At 35.4% G+C, this 25,715-nt stretch overlaps 1 protein-coding gene across 2 annotated transcripts in view; it reads left to right on the top strand.

The window, feature by feature from the left end:
- The window catches only part of LOC120527576 (insulin receptor-related protein-like), a 113,253-nt gene that overhangs the window by 71,556 nt on the left and 15,982 nt on the right, over positions 1 to 25,715 (top strand). For both annotated transcript variants that reach the window (XM_039751148.1, XM_039751158.1), the window contains exons 10-19: positions 640 to 826; positions 4,207 to 4,245; positions 5,356 to 5,738; positions 6,948 to 7,096; positions 9,527 to 9,692; positions 11,536 to 11,635; positions 15,040 to 15,101; positions 16,892 to 17,121; positions 22,797 to 22,907; positions 23,990 to 24,152. In XM_039751148.1, coding sequence (XP_039607082.1) covers positions 640 to 826; positions 4,207 to 4,245; positions 5,356 to 5,738; positions 6,948 to 7,096; positions 9,527 to 9,692; positions 11,536 to 11,635; positions 15,040 to 15,101; positions 16,892 to 17,121; positions 22,797 to 22,907; positions 23,990 to 24,152 — 1,590 coding nt within the window. The remainder of the gene's footprint in view (positions 1 to 639; positions 827 to 4,206; positions 4,246 to 5,355; positions 5,739 to 6,947; positions 7,097 to 9,526; positions 9,693 to 11,535; positions 11,636 to 15,039; positions 15,102 to 16,891; positions 17,122 to 22,796; positions 22,908 to 23,989; positions 24,153 to 25,715) is intronic.

Consider the following 25,715-nt stretch of genomic DNA (forward strand, 5'->3'; position numbering starts at 1 on the left):
GTTCCCACAGCTCGACACTATTACAAGTCAGTGCAACAAGCTTACCTCAAAACATGTGTCTCTCTCACATAAAAAAAATTCAAGAGATGTTATCAATTAATAGAACTAGGTTATTGGTTACATTTTTATGTTCAGTAAATCATTTATATATATATATATATAATATATATAAATATATAACAATGTTTCTAGAAACAATTGTTTGCACCATAATATGTGTTTAATACTTAAGCTAATTTCACACCAGTCTTATCGACTGAACTAGCAGGCTCTGGGCAAAAAGTGGTAGTTAAATGTGGTAAGAAAGCAAGAAGCCAGTAGGTGAACATGCAGTGGTCCCTGGCACATAAGGTCAGTATGTCAACAGATAAGAGTGCAGATGTGATATGATGCATCATGAGACATTTCAACACCAAGTGAGAAAGACAGGACAAAGTAAACTCATATATTTTGTCTAACTATAATTCCTAAATGTATGAAAAAAAAAAATCCAAAAAATTTTTCAGTGTAAAACTGAATTTGTGATAATTTGTGCTTTCATTCAACTTTCTCCCATTTGCATAATATGTTGTTTTCTTAACCTCTTTTGTTTTTAATATTATTCATAGATTGCTTTTCTTTTCTGTTTTTCTCCAATAGGACTCAAGCTGCCAACTACCAATGCAGACACCACCTTTGAAGATGATGATGACGATTCCAATCAGGATGGAGAGGACAAGTGCTGTCAATGTCCAAAAACAGAAAGCGAGCTTGCAATGGCAGCAGAGGAAATATCTTTCCAAAAGAAATTTGAGAATTTTTTGCACAACTCCATATTTATGCCAAAGTAAGTTCAATGGCTACTCTTACCACATGAAAATAATTGTCTTTATTCTAAAACTTCCTGCACATTCTTTGATGATCAACTTTGTCAAATTTATTTATGTACTCAATATTAATGCACTTTCATTATATATTGGATAATGAATGTTAGCTTGCATATCTATATCTGTTCTTTAAATATGATTTATTTTATAATTATTTATAAATTATACAATATGCTTAACTTGGCTGTTGGCAAGTTGTTGTGGTTGGTGGCGGTGTAATTGTTAGTCCAGGTTCAAATCTTGGGCTCCTCATAATTGTAAGAAGTTGATGTTCTCCTCAGATTTCCTCAAATATTGTTGAGCTCCTCACCATAATTGAGTGTCAGTAACCCTGTTAAGAACTTTATTTTCATCACGGAACTAAAATATTGTTTGATTATTTTTATTATTGATTATTTTGACCCCACTACACATAGCTGCCAAGTACTCAAGAGTGTGTTGATGGTCACAGTTTGATGAGGTGAAGAGATCCACAAAACTGATACTACCCGGCCTTTGGGTTCACATTTATATATCCACTCTGGGTGGGAGTGGACAAGGTAATTGGACATGACCATTTCCACCATCTGGTCGGCTGTATTCTTGCCCTACAATTTGAATGCCTGGGCTCACAATCGAACCATTAGTACCGGCAAAGCTGTGCCTGACAGAGTTGGGTAAGCCCATAGTGGGCAAAAATGTATCTCTTCAGGGTTGGGTAATCAGCAGCAATGTAGACAAGTTAGAAGGTACACCCACTGTTGTTGCAGACAGCGCTGATGGGTGGCAGTTCTTTCAAAGATTAACAGGTAGGTCTCAACATCATCTCTGGGATACACAGGGGCCAATAATTGCATGGTGCCTTGTCCCTGCATGGGGAATTGTGCTTTGGCTACTTTGTGTCAGGTGTCAGTGTTCAGCTACCTGCAACCGCAGCTGGGAGCCATGAACTGTTGAGCTATTGAACAATCTCCGGAAGGTATGCTGGTCCGGTCATCTTACACCAGCAAATCCTGCTGACAAGACAGATGTGGAAGGAACAAGAAACAAGGAAGCAGAAAACCGAAGAAAAGTTGGGGTGCCACCCTGGGTCACCCCATTTACTGCAAGTGTCCAGAAAAACAAAATTGGGTGTGTGATGGCGTTACAGAAAAACAGGCGTAAAAGCTGCCTCTTAAGCCTCAATGGCTTCCGAAAATACTCAGCTCTGTCGAGCAGGTCTGTGTCTGGAAGCTCATTCATGTGAGGCATATAGATCCTCCAACTGAGATGGTATCTTCCGCAAGCCCTCAGATTAATATGGTCCCGTCCAGAAGTGGCATAACTTAATTGAGATGGGGGCATGACTAGGTTAACCTCACTTAGGTGGATTCTCGGAGCTAAGGAGGAAGAAAGAAATTATATTCTTAGTGTTGGCGTCCCTCTTGTCCCAGCGAATGATTACATATCTTAGCAGAGCCTGGAAGGAGATCCTCAGACGCCCATATGTAACATATGTCATATGATTCATCCTGCTAAGTGAAATTACACTTGACTAATGAAGAGGAGATTCTGTTTGCCAAGTGAATGCTATTTGCAATATATTAGAAAGATTGTTAGTTTTATTGCAGATAAGGAAGATTACTGTATGTCTTACCTGTATTACTGATGCTTGCAAAAATATAGCTATTATACATTGTGGCCACTAGAGGGCCAGGTAGCCCCAAACCACAAACAACCGCATGGACACAAGTCCCATTTAAAAAGATGGTTTCTTTTTAAGGCTACTTTCCACAAAGGTTCCAGTGGTGCAATAAACACAATTCTCTTCCCATTCTCTGTTTCTTTTCTCCTCTACACTTCACTGGCAAGTTTTGTCCACTTCACCTGAAACTGACTGTCCTGAATGAGGTTGAGCAGCTTTTTTTATCCTGGACTTGAAAGTACTTCCGATGCTAAGGCATAGGTGGAAGTACTTCAGGGTCAAAAGGAAGTCACATAAAATAGAGATGAGGAATCTATGTAGCACCCCCTGGTGTCCCTCACTGAACCTGACAAGTCTGCTCTACAGGACTACTATATCCAGTGTGCCTTGCTGTCTCCTATTGTGTCGTGGAGCCCATAGTCCTGCTGAGTTGTCCCCCCTGTCCTTTCACTTTAGTGTCCTACCAGCTAGAAATTGTTCCTGGATCCAACCCAGCTGGGACGTCAGTGTACGCACTGTCGCTTTGCCATTTTTAGTGTTTTATTCCTAATCAAACCCCACAATTGTGCTTACAATAAAAAAACTATTCATTTGAAGATAGTTTGGAGTACAAAAGAAAAATTAAACGACAAAGAACCACACAAAAACTCTCTGTTATTCCTTCTCAAAATCTCCAAATGCAATACTTGGGGAAGGTATGGCAGTTAAAGAAGCCTGTCTTTTAGTTGTGCCTAGTAAGAGTTCAATATTTAACAATTTAAGACTGAAATAATTTTGGGACTTCAAACAATTTCAATTCTTTCAAGTGTTTTGTCAAGAAAAAAGGTTTGATACCCCTGGCCTAGGGATATCACGTGACATTTGATCACATATGAATCAAAAAGTTCTTGTTTTGATCAGTAAGAGTACTATTTTCTAAAGTCATGCTGTGTGATGATCGTTGGCAATAATCAAGATCCAAGATAATGCTCTGCTTTGTGGCATTGGCTTTATATTAGCGGGGTCCCCAGACCAGACAGTACAACATTCTGGGGGTCTCCAACATTTAAAAAACGCTTGGAAACCTCTGCTCTGTGCCATTGTGGTTGGTTTATAATCACTTTGTCAAAGACTGAAATATTCTTACCTAAGAAGCTACATTCAAGTCATTAAAGAATGTTGTTTGACTTCACACATCATGGGCTTTTTTTCCCAGTATATAAGGGAACAGTAATAACTATTCCAAACACATTCAGGTCAGTATCTTTAATGCCTCACACTGCAGTGATTTCCAACAACAGTATGTTTTAAGCAATAATTAGTTCCCCCAAACCTAAGGTCAGGTGTTCTCAAACAGAAGTTAGGGAATATCTTAAGTGCTTTAAATCATAATGACTAAGAACATGTAGTCTGATATTAAAAGGGGTTCTCCAGAAGATACTTTCTACTTACAGAATATTTTCCCCCTATTTTCTTGTCTATACAAGCAATATGTTTATAATGTAAGCTATTTTACTTGTGTCATTTAATCCTGTATAATCCAGAAATGGCTTGCTTCATTTCTTGTGGAAACATATAACAAAAATACCATGCAGTCTAATTTTAGTAACAAAGATGTAACATAAGCAGCCCTATTGAAAATCATGTTTAAAAAATAAACGAGTAAATTATGTTTTCTTTTTTAATCTTGTGTTGTAGGTCTTGGAAAGTAGAGTCAGTAATTAAGAATTCACTAAGGTAAGCATGATTTTATATATACTGTACTTTGTGTAATTATTAGCCTTTCCCCAGAATGTTGCTTTAGTTTGCCCAACAGTAACACACCATAGACACGTGAAATTTGTTCCCAAGTAGTGTGGTAGGGAGTGCCACTCTAGGCACTTTTAAAACGTCTTGGAAAAATTGGGCAAATAGGTTAGGTTCACTTTGTTGAGCTGAATGGCCTGTTCTTGTTAACATTGTCGCAACATTTAAAAAGAAATACTCAGAAATGATTATTAATGTTTTATACTAAATTTGTATATTATAGTACTTTGTTGAATTCTTATGCAATTAGGGCAGAGTGGTGGCTCTGAGGCTAGAGGATCTGCACCAGCAATCATTTGAATCCTTTAAATGCCAAAAGTGATTCCGCTCTGTTGGGCCCTTGAGCAAGGCCCTTAACCTGCAATTGCTCTGTCCTGGATATGATGTTAGCCTGCAACCAGCCCTGCAAGCAGGTCCTCCAACTTGCAAGGGAAAATTTGGGGGTGGGTGGCAGGATTGACACGTCAGCCACCGTATAAACTCACACATTTGAACTAGTTTGATGTTGCATGGCTGCACTCGGGTCCTAATTTGGGATCTTGATGTGGTTCGTCATGTGATAAGTGCTGCAATTCCCTGTATCAGTGCATTCTCCTAACCTCTGTCATATGCAATTAATTTTAATAAACAAAGAGTTAAAAGCACAGCATATTCCCCGATTAAAAGTGAAGTGTGAATAAAGTCACACAAACACGTGATTCCAATTTGACTACATGAATATTAGTAAACACTGTCTATAGTTTTAGTATAAATTAGGAAAAAGTTAATGTTGTGTTTGCAATACTTTTTATACATTTTAAAATAACCACTTGTTTCTTATTGAAATTTATTGCAATTGATCATCATTGAGCTTATGTAGCTTCAGTTCAAAATGCTACGTTAGTTAAACGACTGGGGTGTATTAATTTGTGATAGACATGAATTTCAAACAGTATTCCATTTACTGTAATATTTTTGTATCCTAAAAGACACTATACATGGTAGCGTGACTCTAGATTCTTTAGATTTAATATATACTGTATTCTCTGCTTTTCCCACCAGAGTACCCTGTGGACCAAGACGTGCAGGGGTTGCAGGACCTTACAGTTGTTCCTATTCCGGACACGGCAAACAGCTGAAGAAACGACGGGACACAATATGGGTCGCAAACATGACTGTGGCCAGCAGAAATGATACTTCCATAGATGGACTTAACGTGACAGTGGAAAATCAGAGCACTGTGAATCATACCAGTTCTAGCTCCAAACCAGAAGATAATGAGTACCCCATTCAAGAAGATAAAGTATTTATGCGTGAGCGCACTGTCATTTCCAATCTTCATCACTTCACTTTTTATCGAATTGACATCCATGCTTGTAATCATGCGGCTCATATGGTGGGCTGCAGTGCTGCTACTTTCGTCTTCACTCGAACCATGCCTGAATGTGAGTTTACAGTTTTTACTTTCAGTTTTTAACTTCTTCTATGTAAGCTATATAATAGGGCTTGGGATTTTTTCCTTTTTTCTTTTTATTTGTTTTGCTGTTTGTTATAGCTTGTTTCAAGAAATCTGGAAAAGTATTTTAGCAGATATTAAGTTTGTGATTATAATTGAATTATTTGTTTTACTAGTATGTTTTGCTCCAAGATATCAAGATAAAGATTTTGGCAGATAAGGCTTTGATTCTGTTTGCATTACTAATGGAAAAAAGAAACACAACTTCATGTTGAACTAAAACCCCAGCCTTTATTACTGAAATGACAAGAAGCCAATGAAAATATGAAAAAAAAAATACAAATGAATAAACAGAAAAGTATGAATTACTCTAAACATTAACAGTTGCTTTACAGCGCTTCATTACCTTGTCCATCTGCCTTCGGAAACGAATTAAAGAATCTCCCTCCAACGGTTGATCCCATTTTCTAACAATAAAATTATGTGAAGAAAAAGACCACACATTATAGTAGGGTTAGTTGGTTTCAGATACACAAGGGGGTACAGCATCACTTGTTCTCTCTGCTGCTTTAAAGTAATTTCTCTGTTTAAGTTCAGTTTTTCACTTTCAAAATATGTGACTCCTCTTCTCCAAAAACGTGATCATCTTTATTTGAAAAAGTAAGTTCTAACTTAGGTAAAAATCCAAATTTATTACTGGATTATTCTGCAAGTCCAGACTTTGTGACCTAATGTATTTTATTCTTTTATTTGCACATTACCTTTGAATCACCAAATGATGCTATCGGGTATAACAACTTAGTAGCATGTTTTGATTTGTATTTCAGTATCTGCTGCTCTTTGGGGCTTCTCCACATTGACCCCCTATGCTGACTTAATTACAGATACTCACCTACCCACATATTCAGATATATCTCAGGCAGTGACCATTGTGCTGATGTTCATAATCTTTAGTAGTGGACACCTTAACTATACAAGTTTGGACTGTTGTTGTGCAAACTGGCTATTAACAGCACTTAGTCGTAACACTCCGTAACAATTAAATATTTGCAGTATCTGAAATGTTGGCTGAGCTATGTTAATAGGTCGTCCACTACAATCTGCCACCAAATGAACTAATGACATGATTTGGCGTTAAACTTAAATGTGAGTTATTGGCTCATGTGTTTTATTATATTTTAAAATTGTGTTTCCACAGTATATGCAGATAACATTCCTGGCAAGGTGACTTGGGAGCCGGTGGGTAAGAATGTTATCTTGTTAAAGTGGGAAGAGCCTCCCAGACCCAATGGACTGATTCTCAAGTACCAGATAAGATACACAAAGCTCAAGAAAGACCAGGATGAGGTATGGAAAACGTCTGTCATCCACGTTTGAGAACAAAATGACTATCTGTGTGACATTTTCATTTCTTAACTTTGTCAATAGATTAGCTATATATATTCTCTATATAATTAGCATCAGTACAAACATTTAGACCCACATATATAATTTATTGCTGTTAGAAAATGAAAATACTCCCTTAATTAATTTTATTTAAATTTAGTCAACTGAAAACCTACAGATGGGTTTTCAGTTAAAAACATGACAAAGCTAACACAAATGGAGTGGTCCATAAACAAAATAAGTGTAATTTTTTAGGTGACTGGGAAATATGGAAATGTAAGAGCTGATAAAATCAGTTATCCTTTCTTGAAAACATGAAACTATGTCTTCAGTGAGGTATGCAGACAGTATAATTATTAACGACTATAGTTGTAAACACAAGCTTGGAGTCAGTGTATGGAAATGGAAGAAATGTGACACTGAGTAAATTATTGCCATAACACATTGAATTGGACACCTTGTATTCACAAACACTAACTAATTATTACAAACTGTTACATACCAGTTTTATTTCCAGTAACATTTATGGCATGAAAATTCTGGTGGGGCCATGCCAGAATTGCCCTCTACTGGTGCAGATGTCTCTAGCATAAACATTAACTTACCTAACTAGTAATATCTGTCCCTCTTTTGTTAACAACTAACAGGATATGCAAGTTCATGCACCTTTCATGTCACAAAAATGAATCAAACATGGGATGCTGGTATCTAGTTGGTCCCGAATGGCACTAGATTACTGTAATACACTGTGACATTTAACAAAATTCTGCTATATAAATGTAAACGTTAAATAAACTGACAGTCTTGCAACCACCACCTGCCAAGGAAAATATACTGGCTGTGAATTGTCTAAATTAAAACACCACCACCCCAGATTTACACACACTGCATTACTTGAACTGCACACTGCTTTTCTGGTAGTAGAAGCAGCACTAACTACTGCATGGATTGGTGTTTTCTGGTCAGCACAAGACCACCTAACAATTATTAGTAGAAATTGATTTTCTACATGCATACCTGCTCTTTTTGCACCAAGTTCTATGTTTCTTTGAAATAGGAGCATGGCACTGCTAGGTTCTTTTCCACAAGATTGAAGGGGCACACGTAGGCTTTCTCACTCTCTTGTTCAAATTTGGTTGGGTGATGTTATGTCTCTGCTAAGTAACTCTATGCAGAGTAGTGCTCACATCAAAAAAAAATCATTTGAGTCCGGAGACAAGTCCAATTGACATCTGATTTATGTCAAACTTGATCTTCAGTATATAGAAAAACAGTCAGATGCAAACTAATTAACATTGGATGGATGCATTACTTTTATCTGGATATACTCTACACCAAAGTATGGTATACAACTGGAATGAATAACCCTTTTATTGGCAAAGTAAAAGTCCCTTTAAAACAGGCAAAAACAACACTGAATTCTTATCCAACAGGTGTAAATCAAGATGCAACATAATAACAATGCATTCCTGATGCTGATCTACTTTCTCTTTTTTCCCAAATTGCTGTGGCTATCTTAAGCGAGCAAATGGTCCTGAATTTTCCATACTTCTTTGCTTGTGTGTACTGCATGGACACAATGAGGAAAAGCTCAAACTGGAAGTGCAAAGATGTAACAAAAATAACAGACAGTCTTCATTTTAATATGTGTGATAAGCTTCAAGCCCTGCTGCTAAACTGTAAGGTTCAGGTTAAACATGTGGACACACACACACTCACACACACACACCCAAATGCACACACACACACAAGAGCATAGACAACACTGCAGGTCCAATAGGTGTAGCCGCCTAAGCCGGAAACAGGCTTTCAGCATCTGGCATAAAGACAATTTCAAAAAACTACAAGAAGCAATATTTTTTGACAAACGTAAATACACTGAGCATATAACAGAGAAGTAGAAAAACATTACTTAGGAAGACAGAGCTGACAGTTGTTATAAACAAGCTTATTATTTATTGTGCCCAAAATTTTGTGAGGTTGTGCCCCACTGGCCCTTAACTTGGAAACTCTGCTGTTTATTTCATATATTCTGTCATAAACATTGGACACTAAAAATATGCAGAGAATCACAATGGCCATTAATAGTTGCCTTAAAATGGTGATATAGCTGGATATAGTGGTCAAAGCCAATGTAAAGACGTTTATGATAAGTTAGGACAAGGCTGGTGTCTCCTCTAGGTGTGATTATTCTTTGCACGTAATGCTGCTTTGGCTCCTCATAATCAAGTACAGAGAGTTCATAAAGTAGTTAGAAGGATGAATAGATGGCTATCAGTTACGTGTCTTTTTTTCTTTCTTTGTATTTTCAGTACAGTGCATATCTTCTGGATTGTAGTATCATTTGAGAAAACTGAATAATGACAAAAGCATGTTTCATTTAATTATCAGGAGTTTGAAGCAGAGGAATGTGTCCCTAGAAAAATGTATGAGAAATTCAAAGGTTATCAAATCAGGAGACTGCAGGCAGGCAACTATAGTGCCATTGTTAGAGCAACGTCACTTTATGGAAACGGTTCTTGGACTGAACCAGTGAACTTCTATATACCTGGATCAGGTAAGCATCTTGTACTTGTTTCCCTTTGTTCATAAATGTGCTGTATTTTTATGCATTGAATGAATGCAGAAAGATTTTGTTGAGCAAAAATGAACTTTGTTTTGTCAGTGCAAGAAGCATTCTATATTGTAGTGATGTCTTCTGTGGTCTGTGAACATCAAGATTTGTAGGAGAATTGATGTCTTCCAAGGCTGGTAGCACAGGGAGGATAGTCATGGTTCTGCATAGTTCTTTGTTGGCAATTGCCCTAACCAGTACTCACATTAAACTCACATTAGTATTTTTCAGGTCAAAGTTATTTCTTCACAAATATGGTATTTATCCGTTTGCCATGCAAATTTGTGTTCTAAAGTTAAGCGTTTTCTATAAATGTAAAAGAATATCTTGATGACACTTTAGCTTTGCAGTGGAGAGTTTGGGGCACAAAGGAAAAGCTTACAAACTTATCAAATACATTAATTTTTAAAGCCTAGATGGCAGTTGAGTATTGATCTATGCCTTCTATGTTTCTAACACATGATCATGACAACAAAAGTGAATCTGGAAATAATCATTTTATCGCATGTTCTTGGTACTATTTTTTTCATATTAAGAATATGTTTTCTACTCACTTGTGTAATTTCTCACATAAATATGGAATTAAATCAAAACAAAACCAACCACATTGGAATTAAACTTTACTGTGATTTGGTCTTTCAAAAGGAAACCACCCCCTGTGGAGTGAAAAGTTGTTGTTGCACAGGAAGACTGGCATTCACACACAGCTGGCCTTCTTTTAAAATGGCTGAATCTCATAATATTGGTGTTTGTTCAAAAATGACATGAATAAACTATTTTAAAATGTATATAATCACAAGATATGGATGAATACTTAAGAAATGATTTGGGTTGAAAAATGGATGTATTTGGTAAGTTTTTTAGCTTTTCATCCATGCCCCATAGCCACCAATATGAAGCACCAGTGTGGGCAAGATATTTTTGTAAAGTTATAGAAAGTGCTTAACTTTAGAACACAATTTTGTGTGGCAAATGCATATATAGCTTGTATATGAAGAAATAACTTTGATTTGAAAAATCAAATACTTACTGTATCCTTTAACAAGCTATTAGCTAACGACATACAGTGTTGTCATTTCTAAATGCTGTGACTGAAATGTATGCAAATGTCCTTAAATGAAAGTCTGCAATGTCCATTTTAATCACACATGAATTATATGATGTGTAATTTTAAACTGTGGAGCAGAGGGGTCAAAAATGTGTCTGTATCCCAAACATTATGGAGGACACTGTATGTATTTCAGTCAATGTATGCTTATGTGTGGGAGTTCCACTCATCCACTGAGTCTCTAGGTCACTACAACACATTTGCAACTCTACATATTCATAGCATTTTTCAAACTTATCTTCTCCCAGTCTTCAAAAAGATCATTGTAACATGTTTAACCCATTTATATCAAAGTGCTAGAGTATCTTCTATACCTGTAACAATTAATGAATAGGTAAATGCAAAAAATTGTTGATTGCCTTTATTAAGGTGATTTCTGAACCTACATACAAATGATTTTGAATGCTGGACATTGCTTCAGAACACTTGGGCCAGAGAGTCTGCATATAGAAGCAATTCAGTAATATGAAAATGCTAAATAATTTGAATGAATATGCTTAATAATTTAACTGTACTGCAACAACAGAACACATTCACTGACTACTGTAAGTAAAGTAATGAAAACCTAACAAAAGTAAATGAACAGGCCTTGATCATGTATTAAGTTTTCTTAGGTATCTTAAGATACATAGCTATTCATGTATTAATTGCACACTTTTTGATATTTTTTCAATACAGAGGAAGATGTTTCATTCACCACCTTTCTTCTAATGCCTGTGGTTGTCATTGTACTCATTACACTGACAGTGATCTTTATGTACCTCTACTATAAAAAAAGGTAAATGTTTTGTTCTTCTACTTTATTTGCCTCTGTAGAGGTTTTATCCTTTCTAAAAGTGTTATGTATAAAATGTGATCTAAAAGTTTTGAGTTTTAAACATTTAAGAGAAACACCAGTAAAACCAAACAAGTCTTATATTTAAAATAAACTCTGTGAACACTAATACATTAATCATCATATTCAATTAAATGAAACATTTTGTCTGACTTGATCAACCTCTCTTCTGTAGTTGGCTAAGTGTCTTTTCTTCATCACTGGCATAATGTGTTCCACTGAGGTAGGCCTTCGATTATGGAACACTTGTGGCAATTATTTGCATTCATTCATTTGCAGAGCAATGTTTGTGTCCCACGCAGTGCAAAGGAACATAGCTGGTTGGTGACTTTCCTCACTACTTTTCCCCTGACTGACTACTGCTAACACCAAAACAAATCAACATCCATTGACTGCTTATGTGAGCCTTTTGAGACACAACAACAACAAAAACAGCATTTATTTGTATAGCACGTTGTCATATAAATGATGTAGCTCAAAGTGCTTTACAAGATGAAGAAAGAAAAGTTTATAAAAAATATAAAATATAAAAATAAGATTAGGAAATACTAAGTAACCAAGAATAAAGTAAGGTCCTGTGGCCAGTAGGACAGAAAAAACAAAAAAAAAAACTCCAGTGGGCTGGAGAAAAAAAACAACAAAATCTGCAGGGGTTCTGAGGCCACGTGACGATCCAGACCATTCTACCCATGGGCATTCTACCTGACATAAATGATCTCAATCAGTTCTCATGGTTTTCAGGCTTCACGTGAAAGAATTAGATGATGATGTTCACGTGGACCTCTGACCTTCAATCCATCAATGTAGGGACAGCACAATGCTTTGATCAGGTGGTGGTGGTGCCACCGCAGAAAACCAGAACAAGAACAGCACAGAAAATAGTGGTTAGTATGGATTGTGGAGCCATGATAAAAACGATTTTATTAAATGCATATACAGAATATCAGGGTGGCACTAAAATGAAGCTATGAGAAAGCCGTATTAAAATAATGAGTTTTTAGCAGTTCTTTAAAATGCTCCACTGTATTAGTCTGGCGAATTTCTATTGGTAAGCTATTCCAGATTTTAGGTGCATAACAGCAGAAGGCCACCTCACCACTTCTTTTAGGTTTAGCTCTTGGAATTATAAAAAGACATAAATTTGAAGACCTAAGGTTACAATTTGGAGTGTAAGGTGGTAGACATTCGGAGATTATTTAAGGTTTTGTAAACCATAAGCAGTATTTTAAAGTCAATTCTAAATAGCACAGGTTACCAATGTAGTGACATAAAAACTGAAGAGATGTGCTTGGATTTTCTTTTCCTAGTTAAGATTTTGGCAGTTCCATTCTGCACTAGTTGCAATCGATTGATGTCTTTTTTTGGAAATCCTGAGAGGAGTGCGTTACAGTAATCTAGATGACTAAAAACAAAAGGGTGAACTAATTTTTCAGGATCTTGCAAATTTATAAGAGATCCAACTTTTGTTATATTTCTTAAGTGAAATAATGCTGTCCTGGTAATCTGATTAATATGTGATTTAAAATTCAGGTCAGAATCAATAATTACCAATAAATTCTTTACCTCTGTCTTGACTTTTAAGCCTAAAGTTTATTTCTAATACCCTCACTATTTCCATTTTTGCCAATCACTAAGATTTCTGTTTTTTTCCTTATTTAGTTTAAGAAAATTAACTACTCATCCATTCAGAAACACAAGTAAGACATTGTGTCAGTGAATCAAGAGAGTCGGGGTCATCAGGTGCTATTGATAAATACAGTTGTGTGTCATCAGCATAGTTGTGGTAGCTCACGTCATGCCTTAAGATAATCTGACCTAATGGAAGCATGTAGATCAAAAAGAACAGCGGACCCAGGATAGATCCTTGTGGAACACCATTTAGAATATCAAAGTATAATTACCACAACTAACAAAGAATTTTCTACGTACACATGTAATCAATAGGTTCTACACCCAACATTATAAAATATTGGCCGCATGACATTGCTAACAATGGCCTAGAAATTTAATTTCTCTGATGCTAGACAATCAACATACTTATATAAATTATTGTTTATTCTTTCGGTATTGTTCCAGAAATCAACATTTTAGGTACATCACGTGCAGAGAGCAGACTCATATTTCATTTTTCATTAAGAATAGATTGAACTAATCCATAAATAATCCCTATTGTGTCCACTGTTATATATCATCACTCCTCTATCCTCCATTACAATTTGCTCTATGTTTCCAATGTTTCTTTTGTTTTCCATCATCTTCACAAGACATTTTATAATAGTAGAATTCTGCAACCCATTCTCTTGATTATAGCATCTAAAGGAGACTTGATCTGGTATATATTGACCAGGTGAAAATTAATCTCTGATGACACATAGTTTTTCACTCTTGCAGATTCATTGATAGCATAATACTTGATTTTGTAGATTTCAGTATCCATGTTGACTTGATTCTGAAATATAAAAGATATTCTGTAAACAACCAAAGCTAAAACTTGTAATTCACATATATAGTATATAACATCTAATCCTTGGCCATTTATTAAATATCATACAAGAATAAACCTTTCAGCGTAAACCTCAGAACATTTTGATCACCTTTTGTATGATTATGAATATGATTTACTTGCAGATTTGTACACTTTTCAGTATACGGTATAATAATGTGTTTTCATGTTTTCATGTTGTCACAGCTGTAGCACAATCAACTAACTGAAAATAAATAATATTTGTCAGCTATTATGATATAATCCTACATTCAACAGAAACTACATAAAAATAATTACATATATATATATATATATATATATATTGTGATACTGGTTCTTTGATTTATTAAGGTAACCCCAATGTGCATATTGAGATAGGATATCTTGATACATAATATTCAACAGTAAACAATGTATTAATCTAATAGAAGTTTAATCCCAATTGCAATGTACTTCAATGAAACTCAGAAACAAGGCATTATGTGCTTATCACTTGCTTGTTTGAACAGTTAATACATTTGATAGCAGATTGTTTAAGGAATATTGAAAATATAAGGTGTTTAATATTTAAGCAAACATCGACGCATATAAAAAAAGCAGTAAAAAAAACTTAAAAGTAGAAATACGTCCTGGTAAAATTGGAATGGGGTGAAGATGTAGGGCATGGGTGGGCAAAGTCAGTCCTGGAGGGCCGCAGTGGTTTGCCCACCCCTGATGTAGGGTGATTTTTTGTTTTTTTTGGGGGGAGTGTGGGATATTACAAGTCTTTAGCTTCTACTTTCTATTTCTTTAAAAAAAAATAATAACAAATAATACATTCTAATATTTATTTATTTGTTAATTTAAATGTTTATGCTTTCAGAAACAATCTACTTCATATCCTATATACATCAGTCAACCCAGAATACTTCAGTGCTTCTTATGGTGAGTGAGACTAATCCTTTCCTTCTAACTAATACTGTATGTAATTAAAATTTTTAGAAAAATACTGTGCAGGTACTTTAGACACTGAATTACCTGCTATTATTAAATAAACTGTTAGTGAGATGCAATCTTATTGTTTGAGGAGGGGATGGAGTGGCTAGTACTGTATTTCTGGTGATTCTGGTTTTTGTTTTTATTGCAGCCAGGGCTTCATACAGTAGTTTAGGCCTCATGTCTTAAAAGAGAAGCTGACCTGCATAACAGACATTACGTTGGCCATACATTTTGCTAACATTCAGATGAGCTATCTATAAGAAAATGTGAAATGTATTTAGTATTTTGAAAGTAGATATGGGTAATAAAATTCATATTTATTAAACCAATAATTCCTTAATGATCTTTTTAGTACTAGTTGTGCTAGTAAAACTGACCACTCTTATGGCATTTTGCTGGAAATATGCAGTGGAGGTCACTAAAGCATTGGCTTGGTTTAGTAACTCTAGCCTAGTCGGGTCAAATCTTTGTTTTAACATTATTTTCAAACATCAGGAAAAGTTAACAGTCATTAGCAGCTAGAAATCTCATTCACTTAGCCCAAGCTGATGCAAGGTAGTTTCTACCACGTTGCTGTTGCTGGTGTATAACATCAAACAACAGATTGTTCCAATACAACCAATTTTCTTATTTTTAAACCATTATTTGGTATTTTCTATTTTTTTGACATCTGCCTAAATTATTATTTTTTCTCTCTCAGACATAAAATAGCATGTTTTAAGTATGATAGAGAAGCTCTTCTAACTGCTGTAATACTCATTTCATTTAATTAAGACCCAGCTTCACATAAACCTCAGCTGCATCTGTCTTTTTGTGGTAATGTTTTCCAGCACTGTATGTACACTGTTAATCACCAAAAGGCCATTGATTTGGGAGAATGTAAGTATGTCTGCGAGTACAGTATGTCTGGCAAAAAACTGGTGTCCCTTCCAAGGTTGGTTCCTTACTTGCTGCTGTAATAAGCTTTGGATATCCACAGGTTGAGAGAATAAATGGATAAATGGGTGGATAGAAGGATGGATGGGCAAGTGCATGCATTGTCATGCCATTAGCATGCAGTAACTGTTGCTGTAGTGCACATCATACCTGGAACACATCACTGAAATGGACTCTGGGCCATGCAGAAAAGTTATGTTTCAGAAATGAAACTGTAGAGTATGTTATAAAATTGGATATTTATTTCTCATCTTGAGTCTATACAGTATATACAGTATGTACATAGACCCTGTAATATGAGAAACAGAAAGTCCCATTACAGTAGATGTTGAGAACTTATTACAGAGGTTTTGAATAATTAGGAGAATGAAGGATTCAAAGGTATTTAATCTTAGCAAACAAGTTCAGAATATGACAAGTACCTAAACTGACCTCAATTCAACTATAGCAAACAATGCTAGAGGATGTACATGAAAAGAATCTGACATCATACAGTTCTTTAAAAGAATGGTTGAAGGTATGATTGAGTAAATTACATTTTGAAAACCTTTCATTTATTTTTTTATATTTGCAGACATTTTTTTGATATGCTCTTAACCTTTTTATAACAAATAACAAAGATAATCAAAATCCATTCGGTTTTTTTTAGGTTGACATTTTCCTTTGATTTATGAAATATATTGTTGAAAATCATATCAAAATAAAGAATGGCATATGATTTTCACTTTTTTCATTTTAAATTAGTACTGATTTTCTTTTTAGACATTATAGATTTATTTATCATGATTTTTTTTCCACAGTGTACAAGCCAGATGAGTGGGAGGTGGTCCGTGAAAACATTACCATTGTCCGAGAGCTGGGCCAGGGGTCCTTTGGCATGGTGTATGAAGGATTATTGAGAGGCCCCAGTGGAGATCATGATGTCCGGCGTGTCGCTCTCAAGACTGTCAGTGAATCAACCGGCATTAGGCAACGCATTGAATTCTTGCGAGAGGCTTCTGTAATGAAGGGATTCAGCTGTCACCATGTGGTAAGGAAATAAAAACTATTATTATTATTTAGCTTAAGTTTAGCTTGAGACTTCAAAGAGTGCATATGTATATGTATACATCTCTCTCTATATATAAAATTCTGTCTGTCCGCTTTTCACGAGAGAACTAAATGGATTTAGATTGATAGATAGATAGCTAGATAGATAGATACTTTATTAATCCCAAGAGCAAATTCACATACTCCAGCAGCAGCATACTGATAAAGAACCATATTAAATTCAAGAATGATAACAATGAAGGTATAACAGACCTTCACAAAAAATTGTGTTTTTTTCTATAATTTGCTTGAACATTCTGGTTGATTTTGCAACCTCTCTCATCACGCTAAGTATCATAGTTCACTTACGGTACTAATTTATTTGTGTGAATCCGAGAGAGACGCAGCGGGCCGAGGGGAGGGGGTCGGGACACTCCTCACTCATGCACCAGCCAGGCTTATCTTACATCCGCTTAGCTAGCAAATGAGAGAACTACTTAGTGGATTTAGATCTGGCTTTTTTCTAGAATTTGCTTGAACATTCCAGTTGATTTCATGACTTCTCTCATCACACTAAGAATCATAGTTCGCTTGCATGAGCGATATATTCGCACTAATCTGAGACAGAGGCTGCGGGCCGAGGGGGAAGCGTGACGTCAGGAGTAGGGAGCAGGGCAGGGCCCTCGTCGTTGTCCTGTTTCACTACTATGTGGGCAAAGCTACGGGGGACAACTAGTACAGTACATTATTGATATCTAAAAACACTTTCAAGCGTTAATTGTGTACATGAGATTTTCTTTAATAGAGGAGCATATTTCATTAAAAGTATAATGAATACTTGATTTATAATGAGTAAAGAGATTTACAAAGCAGGTTCCAAGGTAACAACTTAATTATGTTTAGCTATCTTACACTGTAAGCTTATTGACCTATTATAATAACACTTTTTTACTTTATTGGTAATCAATGTTTGGATCTGAAGTGAAGTTACATTCTAAAGTTGTTTATATAGATATTTCTGTTACATGATAAAATAAGTAAACACTTTGACTAATGATTGAATTATTCAACATGTTAACTGCAGACATTCTAATTATTGGTGAAGTAAAATTTATCAATGATAATTTTGAAAAAACTTTAAATAATTACTTTGACCTTTACTTATGTAATTTCACTAAGGTTTTCAAAACCGTTACTATGTTAATTACCATGTTTGCTTAATTCTAATCCTGGAAGTCATTGTCTGAAATTAATTATACACTATTTCAGCATAATTAAAATAATGATAAGATTTTAAATTTTATTTGTGGCTAAGACTTCGGTTACTAATTTGGTGAAAAGACGTTTGCTATTAGATTGCTTAATTCTTAGCCTACTTCACATTGTTTGATGCATCATTGCAATTGTAGGTCAGAAAGGACAGATGATAACACTGTTCTTTAGACAAAATCTCTTCACATTACTTACTCATTTGCAAAATGGGGTCTCGTAGCCATACAATATAACAAAGTTGTGGGAAAGTGGGCAGTGCTGTTCAAGTTAACATGAGGGATTATAATCATTTTGGACTTCTGCAAAGTGGCTAATGTATTTCCATCTGGACTTCTGCAATGATCACTCTTAAGAAATTCTGCTTATCTATTTCACCTCCTATTACAACAACAATAACATTTATTTATATAGCACATTTTCATACAAATGATGTAGCTCAAAGTGTTTTACAAGATGAAGAAAGAAAAAATATAAAAATAAAATAAGGCAATATTAATTAACAAAGAATAAAGTAAGGTCCGTAGACCAGGGAGGACAGAATCTATACTAATAAAAGGCAAAGCCCTCACTCACTCACTCACTCACTGACTCATCACTAATTCTCCAACTTCCCGTGTGGGTGGAAGGCTGAAATTTGGCAGGTTGATTCCTTACAGCTTCCTTACAAAAGTTGGACAGGTTTTATATCGAAATTCTACGCGTAATGGTCATAACTGGAAGCAGTTTTCTCCATTTACTGTAATGGAGATGAGCTTCAACGCCGTGGGGGCGGAGTTTCGTGTGACATCATCACGCCTCCCACGTAATCACGCAGTACATAGAAAACCAGGAAGACCTCAAAAAAGCGCTCAAGAAAACATGCATTATATAATTGAGAAGGCAGCGAAACAATAAGAAGCGAGTTCTGCTACTTCGGAAACAAAGCACGATGTAAACCTACACTTTAAATTAAGTTCATAGACAGGCTGCCGCTGGCGTTTGTAATTTAGTGCCTGCCATATAAGGCCATCCGTCAGCGGCAATCCAATAGCAAACTGCCACGGGTAAATATTCACGGGTGAAGGACTGTGCTTATGGAGAGGAAGATGAGATGGTCAGGGTGGTGTTTGACACAAACTCAGCGAAACTGCCAGAGAAAGTTTTAAGTGCCAGGACTAAGGTAACATTAAATAAAGCTATGGACATAGCACGAGATGGCACCAGCACAGCTGGGAACCTTCGATGCAAGTACACCGAGTGGCTCACGTGAACTGATGCAGTGCACAGATAAAAAGCAACAGTTCCAAAGAGCGCTGAACAAAAAACGAATTACACAATTGAAAAGGCAGCAAAAATATGAAGCGTCTGATAAGCATATTCATAAATGCAGCTACTGTGGAAACAAAGCACACGGTGGAAAAAGTCAATGTCCCGCTAAAGGAAGACAGTGTAAAAAAAAAAAAAAAAACCCATGCATGCAGTTTGTCACATCACAGATAAAAGGAAGACGAGCTGTTTATTGATGCAGTAAGGAACTAATCGATGAATGAAACCTCTTATCTTTACAACGATTGACAAACACGGAATGTAACTTGAACACATCCTACAAATACGAACCTGATTGAAAGAAATAATGATAATCAAATCCTTGATGACAGCAACATTCAATAACACTCACAAAACAATTACTGTATATTGACAATCATGTTACGTTATTTTTAAAATGTTACCTTTTCTTTTTCATAACTTCTACTTCTCCACTGCGATACACGGGTATATATATATAAATGTATATCTATAGCCCAATCTACAATACATATTTTAGCATAGACAAGCGGTGGCGCAATTGTAGAGTCTTCGCCTCTAACGCCGACATTCGAGGTTGATTCCGAGAGGGATGTACTGACTATGTATGCGCTACCGATTCATTTTACCTTCCCATCTCCTTGGTTTGGGACGTATGAAAAATATTAGGTTAACGCAGAATCATGTTACGTTATTTTAAAATTTTCCCTTTCTTAGCACAAGCACAGTTGAGAAGCTTGATGCATGTACTCCATAACGCGTTAAAAATAACGCATTTAATCACACTTTCAATTCCAAGCAAACGGGAACTTTTGTCAATGCATGATTTCCTGGTACATCCATTACACTGATGCACACATCACAGCTACAAAAATGTTAGAGTCGGAATAAAGCGCGTTCCTACGACTGATCATTTCGACTACCCGAGCAAAGCCTTGATAAAAGCATGGTTTTGTGCACACTGAAAAGCAAGCAAAATTAGATGCATTACAGAAAGCGGACTTTGTGGCTCTTACTGGGGATCATTGGACTTCCGTGACCGTTAGTAATTCTAAATACATCTAATTACAAAATGTTCAATGATCACACTGTTTTAGCCTAATGTACAAAATAATTTTGGCTAATGTTACTCAGAGTTTAAAGAGTAAGCTGGTCAAATTACCTTTTATGTTTCTGACTTATTTTTTAAGAAGAAAACTGCACTTTATGGTGAAATTTTGGTTATTATTATTTAAAGACAATACTATTCTGAAAATGTACTTAAAGTACTTAAACTACCACTTTATTTTTAAGTCTGCCCAATTTTAACCAGGGATGATATTTTTGTTTCTGTTTTGAATTCAAATGCAGTTTAAAAGCTTTTTTCAGAAATTAAAACAGCTTCAGTTTACAATATTCATGTCCATTTCTATTATTTGATTCTGTCGCCCACTAAAACCGTTTTAAATTAAAAAAAAAAACATTTGCGATTTGGGGCAAATTTACGTGTGCGATTACATACGATTAATCAAGATTAATTCTTACACAGCCTCTAATTAATTGGATTAATTTTTTTAATCGAGTCCCACCTAATATATATATGTAGATTTGTATATATATATGTGTATATACAGTATATATGTAGATATGTATATGTTGTATATACAGTATGTATATATGTGTGTGTGTATATATACAGTATGTGTATATATATGTATATGTATATATATGTATGTGTGTATATGTATATATATATAACTGTATATATATGTGTATAGTTTTGTATATATATATATATGTTTATATGTATATATATGTTTATATATGTGTCTGTGTGTGTGTGTATATATATATATATATATATATGCCAGCAACACTCATGACAATGACAAAACAATTACATTAACAATCATCTTACGTTATTTTTAAAATGTTTGCTTTTCTTTTTCATAACTTCTTCAACACACTACTTCTCCGCTGCGAAGCGCGGGTATTCTGCTAGTAAACAAATAAAAAACTCCAGATGGCTGGAGAAAAAAACAAAATCTGCAGGGGTTCCAAGGCCACAAGACCACCCAGCCCCCACTAGGCAGATTAGATTTTGCTTAGTACCATTCATTAGGAAAACATCAATTAATGTGAATTATTGAGTTATAAGTGAAAAGTGCACCCTTTAGGCTCAATTCAGACTTATGCATATGCAGAGACAAGAAGTCCTGTGCTTGCTCATCTTAATGCTTGTGAGTTTTCCATGTGTTTTTGCACATTAAACACACATAAGTTTACGTACTGTGTTTCATGCTGTATTCAGCATGGGTCTGTCTATGATTTGGGTTAAAAACATACAGTAGTTGTCAAAGAAAAGAAAACCAAGGAATCATTTCCTATCACATGCAAACATTTTGTTGAGGTGTGTGTTTATTGTGGTTTAGGTGTTTTGCTATGGATCTACTAATATGATCACATAAATGAATTGTTTATTGTGCTTTATGAAAGCCTACTACTTTGCTGTTTTATTCAAGAGGAGGAGAGCTGTAGTCTCAGCAAACAGCACAATGACACATCATATAGCACTGGCCATTCCTCCATGGCATTCAGGATCATACATGTGCTTGGCTTCTGCAAGAAAAAGGAAATAAAAGCTTCTAGAGAATGCCAAGGGACAGACTTTATGTCTAAGCACAGAAAAAACACATTAAAATTAATGATGTGAGCATTTTCTCACATCACCATTAATTGCAATTAGCCTCCCCAAATTACCACAAATATTGTACACAGAAAACAACAAAGTTACTTACATAGTTCTTCAGTTACATCCAGTTAACCCTGGCACTATAACCAAGGCCCATGGTATTAGGACATTTTCTAGATGAAGGCAGGTAAAGCTGCTAGTGATACTTATTTTTTTTTTATATTTTTGCAAACCTTAGTGTACTTAACAAAGGACGTAACTTGACATTAGAACATGTTGAATTGTGTCTTTCACTAAATCGTACATCCAGTTTAAGAACACTTCTGGTCAATGTGGTCAAACCATGTGAAGTAATAACCAGTTGTCGTTCCTGAAATATATTTATCAATTAACAGCATCAGATTTCATTGCTTCCAAGATGTCTGATAACGATTAATTTGTCTTTGCAGGTTCGTTTACTAGGTGTAGTTTCAAAGAGCCAGCCTGCCTTAGTAATAATGGAACTAATGACACGTGGTGATCTTAAAAGCTACCTGCGTTCCCTGCGTCCATCATCTGAGGCAAGTTTATTTCTGTGCTTATTTCTCCAATTCTCAATACATATTCTGCTTTTATTTTGATTCTATTGTTTTTATAAGACACGTTTTTGTGGGTTAAGACTAACAAGCTTAAGCACTACTTATTATTCAAGCAAAATAAAATAACATTTTATATACGAGGTGTGATCAAAAAGTATGTTGAATGTTGATGCAGAGCACCATCCAAGAGCAACACAAAACAATTAAATGCAGGTTTTGACATGTCCATCTTAGAGTCTAGTTTGTGACAAGTTTCAACTTGTTTGATACTGTCAGTTGTTTGTGAGCCTCTGTTGAGTTCAAGTCTGTTTTTTAAGTTTGTCGCCAATATTGGATATCGAGCAATGCGTTAACATGAAATTTTGCTTCAAATTGCAAAAAGCTCAGGAAACCCATCAGATGTTAAAATCGATTTATGTTGACACTGCACTGACAATTAAGACTGTTTACAAGTGGCTTGACCGATTTCGTAATGGATCTGACTCGGTTAAAGATGAGAAAAGATCAGGACGTCCTTCGACATCAATAACTAAGGAAAATGTTAAAATGGTTTAATTGTTCGTCATGACAACGCTCCTTGTCACACATCCCTTCTAGTATGACAATTTCTGTCGAATAAAAACATTATTTATGTGTCCACATCCACCTTATTCGCCAGATCTGGCACCGTGCGACTTCTGGCTGTTCCCTAAATTGAAAATGACCATGAAAGGCAAACGATTTCAATCCATTGAGGACATCCGGGCAGGCACGACAGCCCAACTAAAGACAATCTCGAAAGAAAACATCCAGAACTGCTTCACAAAGTGGCAGGAGCGTTTGGATAAGTGCATTCAAAGTGGAGGGGAGTATTTTGAGGGTGATTAGTAGTTGTAAATCTTTTACTGTAATAAACGTTTCTTTTTTAAAACATTCACCATATTGTTTGATCACACCTCGTAGCTTATTTCTGAATAACCAATAATGCAAATAATTTTTTGCCACCAAAAATGAAACCGTATTTTCTAGAATGTTTTAAATTCATTTTATTGGACTTTTAATGATTTGTTTTCCTTTTTATACAGAATAACCCTGGTAATCCTCCTCCTCCTTCACTAAAGCAAATGTTACAGATGACTGGGGAAATCGCAGATGGTATGGCTTATTTAAATGACAAAAAGTTTGTGCATCGTGACCTGGCTGCACGTAACTGCATGGTGTCAGAAGAGTTCACCGTCAAAATTGGAGGTAGGATTTGGAATGTACTTATCTATGTATGTCACTTTGCTACTATTATTGCTACTTTACTGTTAGTACAATTTTGGAAGTAAATTAAGCAATGTAGAGTTATTGTGCGCATCAATTTTACAAATTTATTTCCATCCTATCCATGTTCTGTACATTGTAGGCGATTTGGAGAATTTGTCTCAGGCATTTCATAATGATTCAGGCCGACTAGAAAGGAAGCAGATATTTCTAAAATTGTCTCATTGGCTGTGGCTGAAGGATTCTTATCTTAGACAATCTTGAAGTACCCCAGACTATGTAGACATAAATTACACTGTTTTTTGAATGGAAGGTGCTGAATTTACAGAAACATGGATCTTCACAATGGAAAATATCTACTAAAGATAACTTCCATAGACATAACTTAAAAACTATTCTTACTATTCTTCACATCTCTGGTAAAGAATTGATTTATGGTCAGAAACAAGTCACACATAGAGTCGAATCTGTAATTTATATTCAAATTTTAGCATTGCATGTTTATTATTAGCTAAAAGGCACACATCAACCTTTTTAAACCTTTAAACATTTCCTTTTTAAACCTTGAGTTTCATTTCATAGTCCAAAGATGTGCTTTTAGGTTGATTAGCGACTATTGGATGGCCAGGTTTGAATATGTGTACTTGAATGTGCTCTGAGATATTATTGCTTGCAATTTCTTGAAACTCTGATTGGAAAAAAGGATATTTAGTAAATGAATAAACAAAATAAAAAATACAAAAACACTGACTCAGAATATCATATCCCTCCCATTGGTGTTTCATTAATTTAGAATTGTTTCTGCATTAAAGAAATAATGACTGTTATAAATGGTATACTTGTAACAGATGTTGCCTTTCCAGGAGAATGCATCAATTTTAAGGTAAACTAAAGCATATCTTTTAAATATTTTATACTAAACAGTGAAGACTGAAAAGAGGAGAAATGCCTTACTAATGAAGGACATGTTTTAATATTTTTCAACATTTTCAAACATATATAAATGTTATAATTTTTTTAAATTCATTTTATTGTCATCATTCCATACAAATCAATCAATTTTTACAAAAAGTAGGATTGAGAACAAGTCGACCCCCACCCCTGAGAGAGGGAGCATGGCCAATGGGGGTAAAGCTTAAGGCTTGTAAACATACCTAAATTGATGAGTTTGACAAGCAATAGAGATGAATGGAGAAGAAAAAGAAATGCGGAAATAGTTGCTTCCTCTCTGCTTTAAGACCTTATTCTAAAATACTATTGATTAGATTCTACCATGTTTTGAAAAAAAATCTATACAGATCCTCTAACTGAGTATTTGATTTTTTCCAATTTCAAATAGTATAAAACATTGATTTCCCACTGACTTAAAAAAGAAGACTTAGGATTCTTCCAGTTTAGCAAAATAAGTCTGCGTGCAAAAAGTGTAGTGAATGCAATCACAATTTGTTTGTCCTTCTCCACTTTAAACCCATCTGGGAGAACACCAAACACAGCTGTTCATGGGTTAGGAGGGATTGTGAGACCAAGGCTGTCTGAAAGGTAATT

This window comes from Polypterus senegalus, chromosome 1 (assembly GCF_016835505.1).
Source record: "Polypterus senegalus isolate Bchr_013 chromosome 1, ASM1683550v1, whole genome shotgun sequence".
In the NCBI taxonomy this organism is placed as follows: Eukaryota; Metazoa; Chordata; class Cladistia; order Polypteriformes; family Polypteridae; genus Polypterus; species Polypterus senegalus.